This window comes from Tripterygium wilfordii, chromosome 19 (assembly GCF_013401445.1).
Source record: "Tripterygium wilfordii isolate XIE 37 chromosome 19, ASM1340144v1, whole genome shotgun sequence".
Taxonomy (NCBI): domain Eukaryota; kingdom Viridiplantae; phylum Streptophyta; class Magnoliopsida; order Celastrales; family Celastraceae; genus Tripterygium; species Tripterygium wilfordii.
The window spans coordinates 11,112,637-11,135,286 of NC_052250.1; the positions used below are offsets into that span (position 1 = coordinate 11,112,637).

The 22,650-nt window shown below is 36.8% G+C and overlaps 2 protein-coding genes across 3 annotated transcripts; both read right to left on the reverse strand.

Annotated features, from left to right (window-relative positions):
• Positions 1 to 406: 406 nt before the first annotated feature.
• On the reverse strand, positions 407 to 3,094 carry LOC119985732 (protein COFACTOR ASSEMBLY OF COMPLEX C SUBUNIT B CCB1, chloroplastic). The gene is made up of 4 exons (XM_038830102.1): positions 2,667 to 3,094; positions 2,418 to 2,542; positions 913 to 1,065; positions 407 to 840 (listed from the first exon to the last, which is right to left on the reverse strand). Exons 1-4 carry the CDS (start codon positions 3,009 to 3,011, stop codon positions 654 to 656), a joined length of 810 nt encoding a protein of 269 aa, XP_038686030.1. The 5' UTR covers positions 3,012 to 3,094; the 3' UTR covers positions 407 to 653.
• Positions 3,095 to 3,954: 860 nt separating this feature from the next.
• On the reverse strand, positions 3,955 to 14,861 carry LOC119985730 (thiosulfate/3-mercaptopyruvate sulfurtransferase 1, mitochondrial-like). 2 transcript variants are annotated; one of them, XM_038830096.1, is made up of 12 exons: positions 14,542 to 14,861; positions 13,239 to 13,427; positions 12,293 to 12,352; positions 11,145 to 11,207; positions 10,573 to 10,697; positions 10,305 to 10,467; positions 8,505 to 8,564; positions 7,897 to 7,955; positions 6,901 to 6,982; positions 6,553 to 6,616; positions 5,145 to 5,212; positions 3,955 to 4,296 (listed from the first exon to the last, which is right to left on the reverse strand). In XM_038830096.1, exons 1-12 carry the CDS (start codon positions 14,641 to 14,643, stop codon positions 4,201 to 4,203), a joined length of 1,131 nt encoding a protein of 376 aa, XP_038686024.1. In that variant the 5' UTR covers positions 14,644 to 14,861; the 3' UTR covers positions 3,955 to 4,200. The 2 variants fall into 2 exon arrangements, with proteins under 2 accessions (XP_038686024.1, XP_038686026.1); XM_038830098.1 differs by lacking the exons at positions 13,239 to 13,427; positions 14,542 to 14,861 and having other exon boundaries at positions 10,569 to 10,697; positions 12,293 to 12,345.
• Positions 14,862 to 22,650: the final 7,789 nt, after the last annotated feature.

Here is a 22,650-nt window from a genome sequence, read left to right on the forward strand (position 1 = left end):
TTACATGATCTAGGAATTGAGCATCCACAACCAGTTAAATTGTACTGTGACAATCAAGCAGCCCTTTACATTGCCTACAATCTTGTGTTTCATGAGTGTGCTAAACACAGAGAGATACATTGTCATCTTGTTAGGGAAAAAGTACAGACAGGAACAATTAATCAAGACATTCCATATATCTACATTAAATATATATATATATTCCAACTTGAGGGAGAGTGTTGAGAAAAATGTTGGGAATGATTGTAAGAGTAACTGATTCTTTTCCATAGCAATTTACAGGTTTAGATTTTACTTGACTTTATCCTTCTTTGTATCACGACATAGGATCAGGGAGACTGAATTTTCTTCCTTATATTTTAGGATCTAGATTGATCAATTTGCTTGTATATAAACTCTGGTAATGTCTAATGAAAATACACTTTCCTCAACAAATTTACACATTCTGATACATCAGCAAACCGAGCAAGCTTTGACGTCAAAATTTTTTACACATCAAAGTATTCAGGGCATACAAAAGAGAAATAACTCTCCTAATCTTTTTGTCTGTGTAAATATATCGAAGCCACTGTGATCTTGAAGACAACCGACAAAATAACAATGTTGCTTGAACAAATGCAAATTTCTAAACTTTTAAGGGATTGAATATATGTTCATCTCTCAAATATGCCCTTGACATACACCATGCCTTTCTCACTGAGTTGAAGCTCCTTTCTCATTTGCTCTACTTGTTCATCATCACCTTGAACAATGATCTCCGATAAGGTCCCGTCCTCTGCAACAATCATTTTAACCTTTATTTGCTCTTTTCTCGATGCTCGCTTCCAGTAATATGCTCCCCTGTGTTCCAATTACCAAGAGTCAGAACCTCCCATACAGCAAAAACACAAAAATTGAGTGGCGTGAACTTACGCTAGCGGACTTAGAATAGTGATCCCGAACCAATTATTGCCAAAGTCCGGAAACGTTATAGTAAGCACAAGGGCAACACTAGCCAAGCTGATACAGGTACAGAAAGTAAGCAGCGCTGCTTGACCCCGACTTGGAACCATGATGCCTTCAAACCTTTAGCATAAAAAGAGGGAACAATTGGTCAGACACTCCTTCAGTAGTATATCCACGTTTAGACATCAATAACAGTGCCAACTACCTACTACCTTTAGCTTTTGGGACCAATGATTTTCAACATGGTATACTTAATTATTACATTAATCTTTCCATGTTCGAGTCGGATTCAGTTGAAAATCAATTCTAGTTTACGGAGGCAGGTCTTGCAGTCGGATCCAATACGAGCATAACCATGTAAAGACAAGCACCCAGATAGGTTTTGTATTTCATTGTAGGACTAAACAAAGCATATAACTTCCACTCGTATGTAATTCAACTCCTAAAGATAACATCTGAAACTAGAATAAAATTGGTAGAAGCAATAGCTTAAAGTTTTTTAAAATTGGAGATTCCCATTCACATCATGATATTTGGCAATGAAGTTACAAATATTTAGAGCAGACAGAAAAAGAAATCCTAATATTATTACCCTTCAACATGTGTTAAGATAAACTGTAACGATTATTATCATTGGCCCCAAGGACATATAAGAGCCTAGTTTGGTGTTTACCATAATTTTTGGCGGTTAAGCTAGGTTTCTAACAAATGGTAAAAGAGACTTCCTCACAACTGGGTTCGAGTCGCAAAAAGGATAACTTATGCACACCCGTAAAGTGGGCTGCCTTGGGCTTCAGCTCGGACACGTGGTGGTTTGTTGTAGGCTCAAGGGTTTAAGGTCTAGCTTGGCATTCAACCACGGAGCAATAGGTCAGTTGGTTATATCTCTGGGTTTAAGGCGGATGACGCTAAGATCGAGAGTTCGAACCAGGTGAGAGTATTTCCCCAAAATTTTCCTGATCCCATGGGACTACCCACTTTCAGAGAGGGGTTAAGAGCTCTAGTTCTCTACATGAGCTTGGCTCAATCTTACCTATCGTTAACATGGTGAGAATTGTTCTGGCGGTCCGAGGCTTACGCCCTCTCAATTGTCGAAAGGGCATAATGCGCTGGATGGTTCCTCAGTCATCCCAAAAAAAAAGGTCTAGCTTGGCATTCGCTATAAGCTCTAGAGTTTCGGCCTACGGTATAATGGATTTCAGAGGCGTGTCACATCAAACCACACTTTTTTTTTCCATTTTTAAAGTTTGTGTATCTTTTTCTCCACCATTCGATGTGAATTGTAGACTCTAGGGAATTGTCGAGCTCTCAAATTCCGGTATAGCTAGGCTCCTATAACTTTCTTATATGACATATTATCTTTCCTATAAATTATTAAGATTCATTAAAAGATCCAAAATCCATACTGAATTTTACTTGAAATAAAAACATGGTGCCAGGCAGATATGCAATAAATAAGACAGAAGGCTTACGTTACAGTTTCTCCTCTTTCAGTGACCACAAAATTATTGCGCGTGAAAAAGGACAATATCTCTCCTGCAACTCGATTTGGTGCCTTGTTTCCTTGACCTTCAACAATAAATGTCTTCTTCACAATCTGAAACAGAAATTGGACATAAAAAATCACAGAAAAAAGAGCAACCCAATTATTGAAATCGGGTCTTCTGTGAAGAAATCACAAAATAAAGTCAAAAATTTGGATGAAATTGAAGCTACTACACCTTGGATTTAACAGAGCGCTTAATAAGGGACCAGAGACCAGGAACAGAGATGACAAAGAGACCCAGAGAGGTGTAATAGCTAGCCAGTGAATACCCAACAGTAGTAGTCTCAGCTACCTGAAACAGAGAATTTGGGTCTTGTTGGTTTTGGTGTAGCTGCTCCACAAGAGCAATGGAAGAAAGGGGTTCCAGTAGTTGTGGAGAGACATGAACCAGCACCAGCCTCTTGGGTTTTGTGGGAGTGAGCCATGGTTGGTTATGGGGGTTCAATTTTGGGGAAGGAAGTGATGAATGAAGTGGGTTTGGATGAAGTGAGAATAGCTTAGCTGCTGCCAGTGCTGCCATTACAGTTTGGGCAGATAAAGTGAGGAAATATTTTGATTGGGTTTTTTAAGCATTTTGAATGGTCCCTAAGTGATGAAGCTTGATATGGTTTTTCACTGTCTTCTTACATTTTTATTTTCCAGGTATACCATTAACCATATTGAAATATATATTTTGAGGGGAAAAAATATAAGACAATATATCAATCAAACAAAAGTATGAGACATGGCATATAGACTCGTTGTTCAATTTTCAGTTCCCAGAGGAATTTGGCACTCTGTAGATAAGGCCACTTGCAATGATAATTTTTTGTTTGGGACACGTATTTTGTGGATGTGGTTAGGTATTTTATTGATGTGGTTGGACCAACAAAATGTATTGGTATAAATGATGTAAATTTATCGGCTTTATTTTTAGTATAATAAATGTGGGAGCCATTATAGTCAACAAAACACAAATTCATCCATGCCCCAATAAAAAATCATTATTGTGGTTGCTCTTAAATTATGTAAATTTACTGGCTTTTTTTTTAATATAATAGATGTGAGACCCATTATTGATTTTTGTGTGAGTGTCTTAGAGGTGAAACCCATATAGAGAGCAAACATGAGGCATGACAAACTTGATTCCCCCATGTTGGTCTCTGCAAATTTAGGCCAAGAAAAGTGCACCATTGTGGTGCACTTTGAGTCAACTGGACTTGCAAAAGTGATCCATGGGCCAAGAAAAGTGCATCATATGATAGCTGATCCTTTTGATAACTCTTTATAAATACAAGATGTCACAAGTTCAACTCACACGCCCAACAACTTCACCAACGTGGAGGAGGTTGGATTAACGGCTTGAGTTTTAAAACTGACCCAAATATCCAGTGAACATGTTGTGCTGAGAAATTCTTAGTTACGAAAAAAATTTTCAAAGAAGAAGGAACCCAATCTTTTGATTTGCTCCCAAGTAAGCAGACTAGAAAAATGTACAGTTCAAGTTTTCTTCAATTTGCATATCCACAATCAGCCAACTTTGATTTAGATGTTTTATAACCTTCTGTCAGAGCTGCTTTTCTTTCACACATGTATCAAGAACATATCCTTTCACTTCCTTATTCAACACTAGGGGGAAATGAGACTTCGATGTTAAAACACATTTCCATCCAGAAGTTGCACACACAAAATAAGGTTACTTCCATACTTAAAATAGTTGCAACTAAGATTTATGAAGTGTCAACTGGTGTGTCGGATTGAGCTCCCCACTCGGTCCACGATCCATCATAAACTGCAACATCAGGCTTCCCAAGACGATGGAGGCCCTGAAAACAATGTGCACAAAAAATTCCCATTTTTGTTAAGGTGATATGTATTTCAACAAGAATTCTTTTTGTAGACTCTCTGAATCACTTTTTCAAACAGTAAATTGATATGTTCTTTCCTGTAATCAAGCAATATTCCTTACACGAACAGAACAGAAGATGCCCGATCATTACCAACCTTCTAAGCACCAAATATATACTTCAATATGTATACTACCGGTGAGTTTCCGTCATTTATCACATACAAATTTTTTTAATGTATTATCTCCATCTAACAGCAAGTACATGTGGCAAAGCAAATGTGTTTATTTATACGAAGTAGTAAAAGAAGCCTTCTAATGGCTCACATTCAAGAAACTTCACCCTATTTTTAACATCTAGTTTTTCTTTTTCAGTTTCTACTTCACACAATTATATATAGATACACATGGATTGTGGATAGTCGGAGGTCACTGTGTCAATGACTCATCATCACCAAAGCCTAATTCCCAAAATTTTGGAGTCAGCGACATGAATCCATAAGAAAAAAAATTATTAGTTGAAATCCTCCCATGTGATCCTGCTATGTCATTCGTTCCTATCTACAGTTAAAATAACCACAAAATGTTCATATTATTTTTCACCACTTTCATCCATGTCTTTTTTGGCTACTTTTCTTTTTAGTATCCGACTCTGTAAGTAAACACCCCCCCCCCCCCCCCCCCCCCCCCCTAGGGGGTATGCAAGTATATTTAGATTAGCTTGAACTTCAAGTTATACAAAAAAAAAGTACAAATATAATATCAATACATAGACACAAAACTTCAGTAAGTTGAGCAATAGTAATAAGGAAGAGAGAGATCGAGTACCAGTGCAAGAATGCAAGCAGTTACACCGGTTCCACATGAAGTTACAACAGGATTTTCCAATGAGATGCCTGCAAGAAGACATGCAGTTGGCGAAACTTTTTTCGAGCAAAATTAATATACCCTACTAGAGTGAAAGAGTATGAAAAAGGATTCCTATGAGAATAAAAGTTTTGAATTCAAAATAGTATGAGACTAAGAATTCTGCCACTGCCATTATTACATGCAATCCTTATACATAGCCAGCCAACAGCCCCGATAAAAGAGGTATGCATCAAGTGGTCAAATAGCCAGGAACCTCTTCCCATAAGAAAGACTAGGGGGCCAAGAGAGAGAAACTGGAACTGGATAAAAATACATACCAATTCACATCAAAAGAGAAATATGATGCCTGATTCAACTGGTTGAGCCTAACTAGTAACGCACAAGTTTTCTAATGGATGAGAGAGATATTCTAAATCTGGTTAGTGCCTGCGAGCTCAGAGATTTCCCTCCCGAGTCCTCCGCATCATGCTCACAGGCAAGATGAAGCAAATAAAAGGCCAAAATGACTAATCTCCAGAGCAAAATAAATAACTGTTATCAGAGGCCACTGGTACAGCGGTACCAAGCATACATAGTAACATAGAATCAAAGACACTGGCATATTTTAATTTTTACTGAACATGCGCAATGTTACGAAGCATTAATCACTGTTCTAGATGGTCTAGTTTCCCTTTCTTCATGGGTATTCACTAGTCATTTTCAATGTCCATCTTTATTGAGATTAACAAGATAGTAATGATGACAATGTTATTATATTTGCTATCATATCACTTTTAAGTCGAGAACAATAAGAAAGAAGAGTTCAACTTATATGGAAATAATGATGTTAACATACATGAGACTTAGAGTGTGTTTGGATTGAGGAATTTGAAGGGAATAGAAGGGAAGGGAAACGGAGTTTCCTTCCAATTCCCTTGTTTGGATAGCTTATAAAAAAATTAAGGGGAGTGATTTGAAGGGAATTGGATGGAAGATTTCATTAAATTTTTGTCAAAATTCTTCCTCCCCAAAATGGAGTCATTTGGAGGAAAGATATGACTAATTAAGTTATTTATATGTTAAAAACCTATTTGACACTTGTAACATAATACTTTAACATAAAAATAAGGATAAATTAGTAAATTAAACTAATTTTATTTCCTTCTTTTATCTATCCAAACATGGGAGAGAGAAAAGTATTATTTCTTCCTTCTCTCCCCTTCTCTTCTCTTCCCTTCCCTTCCCTTCCCCCAAATCCCTCAATCGAAACACACTCTTAGGATGGGTATCAAGAACAAAAAAAAATCAATTTCAAATTCTTTTGGAACATGATGGTGTTTAGGGAAAACTGATGCAAAATAATGTAATAAGGATTTGTGGCCTTCACCTCCTTGGTCAAATCGCTTCTTAAGCTCATCTGCTGGTAAGAGGGTTTGCGAAGCATCCAACAGCTGCAAAGCAACATTAAAAAAAAAGGTTATAAAAAATTATATGCATAGTGTACCTTAGTTTACCTTTGTGTATAAGCAGAAACTACTAAAATATCCACGCGATGCAATTTATCATTTGAAATTAAGAATTCATCCCAACAAAAAAATCTAATATCCTCATGCAACTATGAGGAAAAATAAAATTGCAAGGCATAGGAATGATGTCAATCCAAGAATAGTGCCTATGCCGGTTTGTTTGGAGCCTAAAATATGTATTTGCACCATCTAATTACACAATCATTTACCTGAGGGAATGGAATGCACTTGCTGCCTGGTACATGACCACTTCTTATTCCCTTGCGAGGTTCTGGCACAGCACCCTCAAACCTGCAAGGACATTAGACAAATCCAGGAATAGCATAAGCGAAGTGGTTAACTATCAGTTCCCCCAGGCCTCAGGCCAAAGATAATGTTTGTAAGCAGGTGAGGCACGGTGATTAAACATCAATAAAATAATTTGCATTTGTATCAGAAGACAACTTGAATACTAATTTGGACTATATATTCGAATTGCAATATGGCAACTAAATATTTAGACAACTACTTATGATATTCAAAACAAATTCATGAACCATTATCTATGCTTCAACATAGAACTTGAAAATGCAACTTAGGACTTGACGTGAGTTTCACGTTGCAACTAAAATTACATGATAGGCTTATAAAAGACATGCATCAAACATATACTAAGGGCTTTAGCAATGGTGGCATAGAACAGAGGTTAGGTTGACATAGATTTATTCAGTAGATTTATTTGAAAGACAAAGAAACGGCCGGTAGCTTTGGCAAAATACGTTCCATGAAAGGAATCCATCCCAATACTTAAATGTCCACCTAGAGCGCAAAGAAGAAAAGCAATCTTCCAGAAATGAGAAAATATTTTCTCATTGTTGCATCTCGGATTTACTATTCTTCATGAATTTTATCTGGAGACAAAAATCAGATGGTGGCATGGTGCTTAGTTATATAATTTTGAATAAAGATTCACAAAATACAATAGTTAAATGCTTAATGACAAGAAGTGCAGTCATTTTGTGTCTCAGTAATGATGCGGCCGCACCATAAAAAAATAAAGCTCTAAACCACATATGGTGCCTAAATCAGAAATTGAAAGAGCAATAATAACCCATCACAAGGTGCAAGGTTAGATTCCCCTTCCCCCACCTCAAAAAATTAAGAATATAATCTCATGCGCTATTTAAAAGAAATAACCGATCACATAATATTAAGAATACAAACACCTGGCCTTTGAACGAGCATCTATATGCTGGTGAGTTTTTTCCTCAATGTTTCTTTTAACCTGAAAACAAAATACAAGAAAAGCATCTTTCATTGCCAAAGCTTGACAAATGATTTCCACGAAAATTTGAGAATACTTGAGGGAGGAAACTATTGGTTGGCACTCATGCCTGGCCATGTCAGAAAAATATTGTACAACTACATATACATTACATTATACAATACGACACTGGTAACAGATGATACCTGTTAATCTTTTCACTTTGATGTTCGAAAGATGACCCAAGTATGTTCTATGAATTTTGTTAATTCAATAGTTTATTTTTTTTGCGCATAAACTTCGTAAATCTTGCAGAAACGTGATTTTCACATCAACCACAAGCATGCATACAAAGGCTTCCATGCTGAGGTCATGTGCATCTGAAAAGGTTCAAAGAGATGGCTGCCCAATTATGGAACTATGATAATGAACCATAATTACAGAATATATATCCATAGAGTCAGAGGGTATCCTTTCATAAATTCTAAGGCTCTAATGACCATTTTCAGAAGCAGAAACAACATATGCATCACAAATTAAGTATTTTAACCGAAACAAATGCAACCCAACCTCCTCAAGGGTCCAAACAAGATGTGGCTGTAATTTTGTCTGGAAAGTGATTGGCCCAGCCTGCATGACAAAGAAAATGTCGTTGGAACCACGGACTCATGGAGAAGATTGCAACTTTAAACTGATACGATAGCAGGATAGAGAACATTAATGATGATTGAGATAGAAGGCAAATACATGTTATAATACCTCTGCATGGATGACAAGCCTTTGGCCATTTCCCAATGAACATTATAACAAAAAAATAAAATACTGAGTGGTTTTATCATTTATGATACACAGAGGTCTAAAGTTGTTCCTCTTTTTCAACCATAGAGCATTCCTTGACATGCAATTACATATTTAATGAGCTCATTAAACACATTTTGCTCCTTCAATCATCTATCCTGAATAAGAATTCATCCCCCCCCCCCCCCCCCCCCCCGCCCCCACACATCCTCCCTCTGCTCTGGCTTATTCAATCCAGCAAGTGCTTTAAAGACCCTTCGTCTTGAATTTTCTTATGTTGAAGTATGAAAATCAATTAAACTATTATACTTAAGAAGAAAGTTATTTTACCTCTTCCTTTGCTCTTTCTTTCCCCTTTTGTTGTGGCTTCATTGTAGTGGATACTTACCAAGAGGTGAAGGATAAACTTATACCATTTGCTAATGCAGTCACATAAAGACATTACTCATGAAATAAGATGGAAATGGCCATGGATAACCCTGGTTTAACTTTTAATTAGTTAAAACTTGAATCCCAACAAAAAAGAATAAAATATTTCAACAAAATGCACTCATGAACATGATGGTGCTGCTAAAAGTGGTACTAGACAAACATATAATGTGCAATCAATTGATTTTAGCAATCATAGTTAGAGACAAGCTTCCTTGGTGGTCACTCACACTGTTTCAGCCTCTTTTAAAAGATGTGCTCACGCAGAAAGGATCAACATAAGCTAAAAGCCCAAGAAGCCGAAGACCTGAGTTATATACCAAGTGTATTTGATAATAGGAGAAAGCATGGAAAACTATAGAGCTGTCCACAAAGGTAGAGCCTCCAACACAAGAGGGCAAAGATACTGGGGGATTAATTTGTGATTGTGAATGGGCTGCAAGGGTTGATGGTAGAAATCCTAATAATTGGCATTCATGGAGAAAATTGTAGGTAAGTCTGATAAGATACTAGGCAACGTAAAAAGCTCGTCAAAAGTTATCAAAAACAACAAAAGAGAAATTTTCATTCTTATTTGGGTACAGTCAATACGCATAATATAGGCCTCGATCTGCTATCGAAGTGCCTCCTGGTCTATAACTATAAGAAAGACTTTTTGTCGGAAACAAAGTAGCAAATTTGAGCATTTCTTTCACAAATACTTTTAAGAGTTGCATAGGAGGGGGGCCATTTCCAATTTTTCTCTTTATTTTCTTTGTGTTCTTCTATTTTCATCTTTCAATCTCTTCTTCTCTTCCAATGTATATTTCGGTGCTATTAGTAGCCTACTCCTTAGAACTTGAACTAGGACAAGGTCCCAGGTTCCAGGTGCCAAACAAACACCACCATCCAAACCCAATGAAACATGCACACACACACAATATGCATGTACTTGCGTATTAATGCATGTTAGTCCACTGCCAATAGTTCACCCACAGATCATGTCGAAAGCATTTTTCTTCTTTTATGCATGGAAATTTCAGAAGAGATTAAACAATTTATGACTCAATGACACGGCAACCAACAAGATGAATGTTTTACTAGTCATGGATATTCAATAGTTTAAGTTTTTACAAATAAAAGGAAACTATGTTGTGAACTTACTAGCTGTCCCTTATATGCTTTTTCTATCGCCTCACTGGCAGCACTCGCTTTCAAAATAGCATCACTAGAAGCGCTGGATTCCACATCATATCCTGAAGCACGCCATCTTGGCAGGCCTCCATCTAAAACCCAGACTCTATCATGTCCAAAGACTCGGAACATCCTTTTCATTTGATCAACAAAAGGAACGCATATTAGATTAGGTCAATCAACTATAAAATAAATAAACTATAGGAAACATAAATACATAGTCAGCCAGGAAACTTACCACCAAACACGTGCCGCACTAAAAATACCCTTTCCATCATAAACAACCAACCCATCTTTATTCTCAATGCCAAGAGCAGAAACAGCTGCTGCAAAAGCTTCCTCAGATGGCAACATGTGTGGCAGCTGGCACAAGGCACCATTTTTCTCTCAAATAATAGATAGAGAAATAAGAGAAAAACTAGATCTAAAATAGCTCATTTGAGTGGCATAACAACAAACACCCAATTAGGAAACTCTGAAGGGCCAAACATGCGCTGGCTAATGAGACTGCAGTGTACTTTATCCAGCAATGAAATAATAAAAACAAAAGAAATATCATACACTCCTCCCCTGCACTCTGTCCCCCACCTCATAAAAGAAGGGTAGTGCGTGAGAATACATTCGGGGAAGTACAATGTTAAAAGTTCATCAATAGTGTGGAAGTGGGGACAGAGCGGTGAGGAAGGTAAAAAAGGAAACAACCAGGATTTGAAATAAATGAAGAACAACAATAATAATCCAGGCAACTACATTCATACATTGGAAAATAAATTATCAAAGACTCAATCAGCGAAAGAAACAAAATCTTACATTTGAAGTTCTATCAGATATTCCATCCACGTCAAAGAAAAGGGCACCGGGTATATGAGCAACCTGTCAAGTGGAACATGTATTAGACCAGTATGGATCAAGTTTGAAGCTGATAGAGTCCATAGTAATAACTAAGATTTTAGGGAATGAAAAAATTTAGAGGGCATCATGTAAATGATAAGTTGATATAGAAAGCTTCAGAAAAAGTGAATGGGAAAACAAAAGAAACTTTCAATCATAGTCTAAAGTTCATCTAGATTATATTTGGGAACTAAGGAACTTTTGGTTAAATAGGCAATGCTCTCATTTCCACGAGGATTCTCTTAGTCTCATAACCGTGTTTTGAATGCCTTCAGATTCACTTGTCATTCCAGAGAGGAATTATAGGTTTTCTGTTGGTCTTTATTATGTTGCTTTCGCAACTCAATCCAAGTAAAGGAAGTAGTCTAATTAGTTTCTTATTAAGGATTTAAGTACCATCAGGAGAAAGGTTCTGGAAACGTCCATAAATATGCAATTAACCTAACATATTATGCAACAATAATATTCTGACAAAATTTCAAAATAATCTTGGCGCAAAGAATTTATATTTATTGTTTCCTTTTAGTTGATTCTACTCATTTATGTTTCTCATTTCAAAAAGCTCACTAAAACATTGAAAACTAATAAATTTTCATTCTCACATATCGTTACAATCCAAGACCAAGGCAAAACGAAAAATCTCATCAATTTTCTCATGTTATTTCATCACCATTTTCTCATGTCTATACAATATTGTAGGTAATAATTTCTTTCTCACATAAATATGAGTGCATCATTCCCTCCTTTTTTGCCATCTTCGAGTTAACATTTTAGGGGACATGACCTTTGACTTACATATGCAATATTATCTTCCAAAATAATCAATCAGTGGAGACTGGGCAATCACGAACTTAAGCACAAACAACCAATAACTATAAATTGTAACTATGACTATAGAAGGCTGCCAAATTTTAAAAACAAGTTATACTGATTATGGAAAATGGACAATATGTTGGAACTTCCAAAAACAAAAAAGTGGGGCAAAGAAATATGGACAAAGGGCCGACATGGAAACATATATACAATCCCACGGAATGTGACTTTTAAAACAAAAGGCCTATGAATACCTGATATTCTTGAATGGAATTCCTTTGCTCATCTGGCAAGTACCACGATGCATCCAAGACCTAAATAAAATAAAACCAAAAGAAATTAACAATTATCAACATATGGCACTAAAGGGTCCGCTACAAAGAAATTTTCATAAAGGTTCTGTTGTGTGACACCCCATAACAAGAGAATATTTGCATGATAGCTATTCCCAGCGTGTGAAATTTGAGCTGCTGATGGAAAAAGTTCAAGTCAGAAATTTTGAATATGTCACCAGCCATGAGCATTCAGAAATTCATCATTACACACCACATTGAACCATTGAAGTCCAAGTCAGCCTGGACCCTGAAGAGGTATTAGATGGTGAAGTGCAACAGATTGGTAGCATAATCATAGCATCATCAAAGCCTTTATCCCAAACAATGTTGGGGTTGGCTATAGAGTTCTACCTGAATTATCTGTTTCAACAGTACAGCTTCAACAATTTATCACACACCCAGGTTTCAGTGCATGAGTGATGTGATACCAGTAAACAGTCTAATTGAACAAGGAAAAGTTTCAGCAAGATTTCAAGTAAGCCGCCCACCATACTCCACATCTCATACGTTTTCAAGTGGACAAGTGCAAACTTGATCCAACCCTTCGTTATCGCGAATGATTTCCTACTGCCTTCTATATGACAACAAATCTTTAAAAAGTAGAATATAACTGAAAATAGAATATATATATATATATATATATCACTGGTATGAACAAATTGTACTATCCCTAAGCAACAAAGGAAAATCAGGTAAACAACTCCTTGCACAAGGTTCACGCAGTGGGCAACGTCACGAATAGGCAGGATGTGCGTAAACCTTCCCTCACATAATATATGGAGAAGTTGAGGCTGTTTCGCCCAACACGAGAAAATAAAAAAGTTTTAAAAAAAGAAGGGAGAGAGAAAGAAGTCGGAGAAGGTACCTTTATATCAGGCTCCCGAAGGTTCGCATGGAGCCAATCGACAGAAACAACAGGTTCAATTGTTGATACAGACTGTGTTGAGAAATCAGCTCTTCTCACAACTCCTGAGGAAGCCATAACACGAGTTGGCCGATAAGATTTAGCAAATGCTGTCGAGACTGGATGAGCGTGCAAGTGTAGAGGTCTCTTCTGCTCATGAAAGGAAAATAATAAAGTTATACATTAGCATATGGGATGTCCTAGAATAATGGTAGCCTTTCAAAGAAAAAACATAAATCAAGCCTAAAATGAGCAAGACATTAGCAATGAAGATTTTATAATCATTGCTCGAGCAACATTGAACCAGAATAAGAAAAAAAAATCAGCATGTAATAAGTATCAAACTAATTACTATACAACATCTGTAGCCAAAGAAAACGAGCAATTAAATTGTGAATCACACATGATAACGCGTTCTTTGCGAGAATTATCTTTCTATTGTAGATATAATCTCAAAAGATATCTTTACACATTGTAGATGATAAACAACAATTTATACTTCCAAAAAAATAAACAAATAAACATGGACCAAAAACAACTTGAAGAACATTGCAGCTTGTATAGCATAGCCGAATATCAACATTAAAAAAAAAATGAAGTTGTACAAGCAAGAATTTAAGTGCATTCCAATCATCTCCAGCTTCCAACGTAAGTAGATAGAAAATGGACCCCTTTCATCAAACAAAACAACTGACAGTTTGGAACCCAATTCATGGTAAAGTGCAAAGACACAGTCCAAAATCCCAATATCAATGAATGAAAAATATGATCCAAACTCCAAAAATAGTTTACTCTCACTAATTATTCCAAAGAGATGTTTAGTAATAAGACAGGGATTCAAGTTCCAACAATAGTTTACTATCACTAATTATTCACGAGAGAGATTTAGCTATAATTCATTCTGCAACAATAATTCAATTGGTCACAATAACAAAACAAAGAAAACAAGGGGTTGGTTGAATTCAACAATAACAGTCGAACAACACAAGAAAAAATACATAATTTAGTGAAACCAACTCCAGATTGAAGTCAAACCAATCCAAACGACACAATTAACAACTTAAAATCCCACTCATTTGTCAATCCATCAACAAAACTAGAAACCCATCAACCAAAGTCGAACCTTTATATATACAGACGAAACAAAACACCCAGAAGTGGAAGAAATTATCTAAAAACGTAGAGAACAAGAGCCAGATACAAAACAAAAAATTTAACGCAGACCATAACAGGTTTTGACTGAAATATGGATTTGAGGACTTACATTGAAGAGAGAAGTCAAATTTTGCAGCTTGGGTGAGAAAGAAGAAGAGGAGGAAATCAAGCGATGACCCAATAGAGTCCTTGATAAGAGGGACGAAGCCATCAATTCAAAAAGACCATAACCGAGAAGATATATGTGGGAATTCTGAAAGCCTTCTCTAAGTGTATCTTGGGCAGTCAGATTCTTCAGGAGATGAAGATGATAGCCCAAAAAAACTGCTCCGCCGCTTTAAATATTGCGGCGCTGCAGTTGTCCCATTGCTTGTTGTACTGGAATCTCCGCCTCTGACACTGAATGGGAATGGATGGGATGGAAATGGTAATTGCCTATTTGGAATGGGGATGGGAATGGGATTGTAAAATATTTATTGGAACAAAATGGAAATAAATTTTTTAGGAAATTTCACTGGTCTCATTCATGTTAAAAAGGGGACCAAAAACCGTGCATATACAAACCGTTAAATGCAGGGTTGTTGATCGGAGCCGTTCATCAATAAATATGATTTTTTAATTTGACAACACATATTCACGTGACTTTAGGTGAGCGAATTGTCTTCTTTGCCCATAATCACCGTTCAGGTTAACGTCTTCTTTCAAATTTTTCATCTTCGTCTTCATCTTCCTCCAGCCTCCCGCGAACTCCATTGAAGCTCTTGATAAACAAAATTCAGAAAGCACCGCACCCCATTGAAGCTACCGCACCCCATTTGGTAAGCTCCATTTCGTCTTGCTCTATTAACATTCTACTGCTTTCTAAATCCACATGATAATGCCCATTCAATGTCGTTCGATCACCGTAGTTGAAGAAGCATAAACCCTCCATCAATTCTAAACTCCATTTGGTACACCATATTTGAAGAAGCAGCGGTATAATCAGGTAATTAGAAATTAATATTTCTGTTGAGTTTAAGGGAATTAATTCGGTATTTGCGAATTAGGGTTTCGTTACTGTGATTTAGGGTTTTTCGATCCTCTGTATTAGAGCATAATCATAGTTTGGCATTTGATTTTCTTGCGATTGTAGTTGTTATGATCACACATTACTGATCGGTTACTTTTTTTAATGGTATATGATATGAAGAACATTAATCCATGGTACAAAGATTGTGATTTGGGGTTTTTTTTGATACTCTGTATCAGAGCAGTTACAATGGTGAAGACTAGGAGTTCAGGGGTGATAAAACCTGACAAGTCAGCAGCTAAAGAGCATGAGGTTGAAAGTGAGGAGGGATTTGATGATGAAGAAGAGGTGGAGGAGGGATTTGATGAAGAGGAAGAAGTGGCTTTGAAGGCGAGGAAGAAGAAGGGCAAGGCAGTTGCTCATCATGGAGATGTAGAGGAGCCTTCATAGAAAAAGTCTTGTAAGAGGAAGAGTGAGGCAAAGGAAGACAATGGGAAGAAAAAAATACTGGTTAGTTGATTGTGTTTAATTTTTTTTGTCAGTTGTGCATTAATACAAGTCTTGCATTGAATTGATGTATGATCAAGACTTCTTAAAATTTGGTGTGTTTATGTAGAGACCTAAATACCCTAACATGCGGTGTGCTCGGATAAGGCTATATGATACTATGGTGAAGATTAAAAAGGACGAAGTGAAGCCCAAGGACATTGAAGATATAGGATTTGGTTGTTTGATTGAGATGAACGGTTTTGTTCTACACCGTGGCCTTATCAATGCACTTTTTGGGTGTTTTGATCCCAAGAATATGGTGCTGAGGGTTCATGGACTTGAATTAAATGTATTTGCCAAGGATGTGGAGCATGTGTTGGGGTTGAAGGATAGGGGTCTGGACATTAAGAAGCTGGACAGGGGTCTGGACATTAAGAAGATGTGTTCCCTTGATGCTCAGAGTGATTTGCAGCAATGCAGAGTTGATCTTGGGTTTGAAAGAACAGGAGAAATATTTGCTGGTTATTTGGAAGAAAGGATAACAATCTCCTGGCTAGGCTGAAGCATAAGGCAGCATTTTTGCTATATGCGCTGCTCGTATTCCTCAGGCCAGAGACTGGTATGAAGGTTTCCGATTTGATGATTAGGTTCCTACCTCACATTGGTAGGTTGAAGAAATTCAACTAGGCTAGTTATGTAACGGCCCAGCCCGTTACCAATTCCCCCCAGCCCAATCGACAAGCCCAATGGGCTCCAACTGTACCCCAGCTCCCTTTGGAAAACTGGGGGTACAAGGTTAAGAGTAGGAACACATTATATACAGCACTTCGCTCGCCTTCCTGAGCGATGTGGTATTCAGAACATGCAACCTTGCGCCACGTGCCAGACCCGAACACGGGCACAAGCACGCCTACACACGCCGACATAGGGCATCACAGTCCACCACCCTTAAGGGCGTCATGTCCCCTTGATAGAACCCACCAACCCACTCCAGAAGCTTAAGCTCCGATACCATCTATAACGGCCCAGCCAGTTACCAATTCCCTCAGCCCAACCAACAAGCCCAATGGGCTCCGACTGTACCCCAGCTCCCTTTGGAAAACTGGGGGTACAAGGTTAAGAGTAGGAACACATTATATACAACACTTCGCTCGCCTTCCTGAGCGATGTGGTATTCAGAACATACAACCCTGCGCCACGTGCCAGACCCAGACACGGGCACACCTGCACACGCCGACACAGGGCATCACAAGTTTTGTCCTGGATGGCATTGTAGAGTGGGCTGAGAAAGTTGCAGAAAAGCGTAGAGGTTACATCGGTGGATGTGGGCTGTTTCTAATGGTAAGAAAGTATGATATCTTTCATATTATGTCATAGAACATAACAATTAACATATATTTTAACTTAATTGTACAGTTGTTTTACTTGGAGAGTGCACCCCTTTTGTCGCGGAATGTACTTCGTTTGACTGAGTTGCCATCTCCCCAATTGTGTGATTTAGGGACGATGCGATTGATGGAGCTGCAGAAGGCATTGCAAAACAAGGATGGCATAAGTGGACTTGATGTAAGTATACTTAAATTACTAATACATCGTTTAAATTTTTTTGAGGCAACTTATTTAATTTCTTTGTACTTATTGCAGATGAATTTTTATGATCCTAAACCACGAACCCAATCTATGCCTGCAAAAGTAGATCATGGAGGTTCACCTTCGTCGTCTAGTACGAATGACTTGGAGGAGAAGTTCAGCGTGTTGGAGCAGAGGGTTATGATAGTGGATGATAAGGTTAGCTTGATGGACTGGAAAGTTGATGCAGTTATGACGGAACAGAAGTTGATTCGTTCAGAAATGAAATCGATGTTTGATTTGTTACGTACAACTATGGAGAAGCTTCAACGTGAGATTCCTGCAACTGATAATGTCATCGGTGAAGAAACTGATAATGCCTTCACTGAAGAAAAAAAGAAGCTTTCACCGAAGAAACAAGAAAGCAAAACGCCGTCACTGAAGAAACAAATTAGCTCACTGAGGTTCAGCGAACAACGCACAATAAAGTGCATGGAAATGTCATCACTGAACAATCAAAAAAGATTGACAGTACTACATTTGAATCCTATTTACAGTAAGACATGAGTTTGTGTAATTTACCTGGTAGAGTAGCTGCTATTTTCTGTATCTTAATGTTTATGGCTGCATATATATAGAAACTTATGGAGAAAATTGTCGGAGAAAATGATTTCATTTGCATACATAGACTGTTTGTGGTTTAGCATGTACATGAATGCTTCCACTAAAGAAAAGGTGTTGGGATGGATCAAGAAGAAGCAAATTTTTTCGAAGAAATATGTTATTGTTCCTATAGTCATCTGGTAGATATTTCTGGAATCTTGATCCTTCTTTGTTTTTTTCTTGTACATGGGCAACCTAACCAGGCTTCTTGTACGAATATCCGCAGGAACCATTGGAACCTTCTGATCTTCTGCAACTTTGATGAGAGTATGCAATCCAAAACTGGAACTCCATGTATGATGTTGCTGGATTCTCTTGAAAAAGCTGACCCTAAGCGACTTGAACTGGATATAAGGAAGTTGGTCTTCTTCTTTTGTAAAACTATTGTTTCTCCGTAGCTATAAAATTGATTTGCTTTTACATCTCCCTTCTGCCTTCTGGATTTGTATGGGACATCTATCAAACAGAAGGCAGGCCTGAGGACAAAAAGTCGATCTATCGAATTCCATTTTTGGTGCCCAAGGTTAGCATAAGATAAGATGATTCCTTCACTGGGTCCTTCCTGTTGGACATTGAGCATACGTTTTTAAACTCTCTGTAGGTACCACAACAGAGAGACGATGAAGAATGTGGAACTTTTGTTCTCTACTTCATAAACAGATTTGTGCAAGATGCTCCAAAGAATTTCAACGTCAAAGATTTCCCGTACTTTGTGAGTTTTTGCTATTGTTGCCATGTTTATTTCTTCAAAGATGCTGACGCTCTTCAGTGAATGGTTGTTATTTGCTCTGGCACTACAAATGGATCGAAATTGGTTTAGTGCTAACAGCGTCGATGGGTATTGTGACAAGCTTAAGGACCTTTAATTGTGGTTATCTTTTCTTTTGGCTGACCTTGTGTAGTGATTTCAAGCTTGCCGTAAATTCTAATCGGCTCTTAGGTCTTAACTCTGTCTTTTTGTTACTAAGATCAGAAGCAGGTTAAACTATTTATTTTGAAACATCTATAATATTTGAGAATGCTTAAAGTTATATTTGAGATTTGATTCCTTGAACGTGTTGGACCTATGGTCCTATATGTCTAATTTTGATGATATTAAATCATTTATAAATGATAATGAAACATTAAAGCAATATTTGATTTATATGAATTGAATTTAAATGACTATATATTTTTGAGATAGTGCTGGAAATTAAGTTTTGAAAACAAACATACATGAACTAAGTTAGAGCATTAATTTTCCAATTATCATATCTTAACCAACTTAGGTCGAAATGACTTGAAACTTGAACCACATGCACATGAAGGCTTAATATATGTTCTAGGACTATAATCATGAGAAATTAAGTGCATCACATATATATTTGGTCATATGCTTAAATTCCGCCAAAACTAGGTTTTACCTAATTTTGTGCATATGTGTTCTTTGTGAACGTGGTGAACCAAATGAACTCCGATTTAAATGAAATTTCGTGTGCATCTTAGTTTCATCACTATGAACATATTTTATTTAGTAAAGTTCAAGAGAAAAGGTCATTTACACTGAGTTTGCAAAATGACTTTGAATTTACACTTAGAATTTATCGGTTTTACTATTAGTGATCTAATTGCTTGGTTGAGTGACCAAACGATTTCCAATTATTATGAAATTTTACATGGACATTCTAATACATATAAAATGATTTATCATGCAGTAATATGAATTTTCTGGGTTGTTTTTCTAATGTAATTAACCTATGCGCTCTATATGAAGCTCTTTGAGCTTACATGCAATTGGGGAGTTCTACCTCCTATTTCCTTGTAGGTTAATCATCATTGTGGTCTCATATGGCTCAGAATTCAGTATGTTCAAGAGTGGTCGAAGTCCAGTTTCTAAGAATGAGCTTGGAGCTCTAGGAAACTATGAAAAAATCCTATATTTGCCAACTTTCCACTAAGGCACTTAATCAAGTTGAATGAATCAAACATTGAGGCTATTGGTTGTGGTCTTCATGGAGACACAACTCTTTTCAAACATGTGGGACAAACCTTGTCCTCTCTATCATTAGTGATATATTCTTGTTTGACATTTTCACTCAAGACATGTGCTACCAAGAAAGTTAGGTTGGTGCAATCAAACAAGATCCTTGACATTTTCACTCAAGACATGTGCTACCAAGAAAGTTAGGTTGGTGCAATCAAACAAGATCCTTGACTAAGAGATCACTTTTGAAGTCTTTGATTCAAAATGAAGGGACAAGATGGCATAGTACAATCTACATCCATGGCTGAGAATTAAAGAGAGTTTGAATGGTCAAGATTTGAAGACATACATTGATCAAATGGTTGTGCATAAGACAACTTTCTTGCTTGCAATTTTTGACTTAAAAAAAGGAGCATGTGCAACGTCTATATGCTCTATGGTGGAGATTTGTTTGCTCAAATCATCAATGACCAAGATTAGGAGCTGCAATGGATGGTAGAGATCAACTCTTGAAGTTTGATCCAATGGCTGCAAGCATAGGAGAGAATTGCCTTTAAAAGAGGATCTTCCCTTTCATACAACTTGGAGAAGCATTTGCAATCAAGAGAGAACTTTGTTCAAAGCTTTCAAACATTCAAGCATCCATTGTCTACTAAAATCCCAGCTTCTTCTTGAGCCACTACTCAAGGCCTTCTCACCATTTTGCTGCTGCAAAGAGAGGGTGCTTTCACTTGAGCTCAAGGTGTTATTTCTCCCAAAATCACCTCACCTTACCTACTTGAAAATCCTACCCGTGAGTGTGTGATTGTTGTTATTGAAAGTTCTTCACTTAAAGTCCCTTTGTTAGGGCATATTACAAACATTGAAGTTTGAGGGAGTTCCTAGAAACCCTTGGTTGTAAAGTTTGAAGATTGTCTTGAAATCTTTAGTTTCAAGGGTGACCTAAAAACCCTTGTGAGTTTTGTGGAGCTCTTGAGAAAACCACATCCTTAGTGGAGGTTGAAAATCCTAGGTTGGTGAATCTAGGTAGTAGACGTAGGAGAAGGGTCTCCGAACTACTATAAATCGCTGTGTTGATTTCTTTGTTTACTTGTTTATATTTACTACTTGTTTCAAACTGCAGGATTTTCAAAACCCTAATCTGTCCGAGATTAGCAGACTGCCTTAAACTTTGAATTTTGATCTGAAATTTTGATATAGTGTTTATTAAGGTGTTGTGACATTGCATATAAAATGTCGTTGCATTTTGACATCATTTGATAGGTAAAATCGGAGTTGAAAAATCTGTGTGCAGTGTGTTGCTTGAAAATCTGTTTTGTGCAATTCTTGATTATTTGATATTTGGTCATTCACTATATTGTATCACATCTTGCATTGGATTGAATATTGATTAGGAAAATCATTAGAGTCCAAATTTGTGTGCTACTTGTTAATTGCCATTAATTTGTTTAAATTGAAAAAGGGATTCCAATTGGAATTTGGGGACACAATTCACCCCCCCTCTTGTGTTAAAACTCGATCCGTCAGAACGTATGTACCTGGACAAATGGTTCTTAAAATTATATTTGATAGTGTTATGTGCTTCTAGAAGATATTCTGCTTGGGCACAATTACGATCAAACCATTTTTTTTAGTTTAATTTTTTTTAAATGTTGTATTCATATTTTACCCATAATAATGATTTACCACATATACCATTGTATGACCTAAATGTACGAAATCCACTCACCTCCGCTAAGAGCGTCCACAGTGGTGCAATAGAAATTTTGTCACGTTTTGGTGATGATAGGACTATCCTACCGGTAGGATACAGTATGTATCCTAGCGATATGATACTTATGTATCCTATCAGTAGGATATTGTAATTAGACGATACTTAGTTTTTTCACGACTGAAATGTATGCTACCCCTACACGTAATGGAGAGAGTAATTATTTTATTTGTCAATTTGATTTTTAGTAGTTATGTTGATATGGTAGTTTTTTTTTTAATTGTAATACATATGTTTTTGAATAATAAGCTACTTTTTTAGACGACATGAATAAGAATAGGCACAAAAGTTTAATAATATTAATTGGTAGTGAGGGCTTTTTGAAAGAATGACAAATGATGAATTCTTATGAATCCATATGGCAACTAATTTGATAGACAGATTGTCCAAATGTCAAATAAATGGAGCAATTGGCTAAAGCCTTCGCTTTATATATACAAGTTGAAGATGTTTCGTTTTATTTATTTAATTTTTTTCTTTTCTTTTCTTTTCTTTTTTTTTTTTTGGCTTTGGGTAATTTTGTCAAGAGAAATCGTATGTGTTGTATTAGAGATAAAGAATGAGAGGAGTCCACGTAGGCAAAAACTAAAAAGTAGAGCATCCTAGGTGCCAAAATAAGATAAATACTTGTTAGAGCCTCTACTTAATATATAGTTATAGATGTATAGATAATTCAATCTATCATATTGTATGTTATTCTATAAATCATAGTTGTATAATATTACCATCCCATATAACAATTGGCAAGTCCATA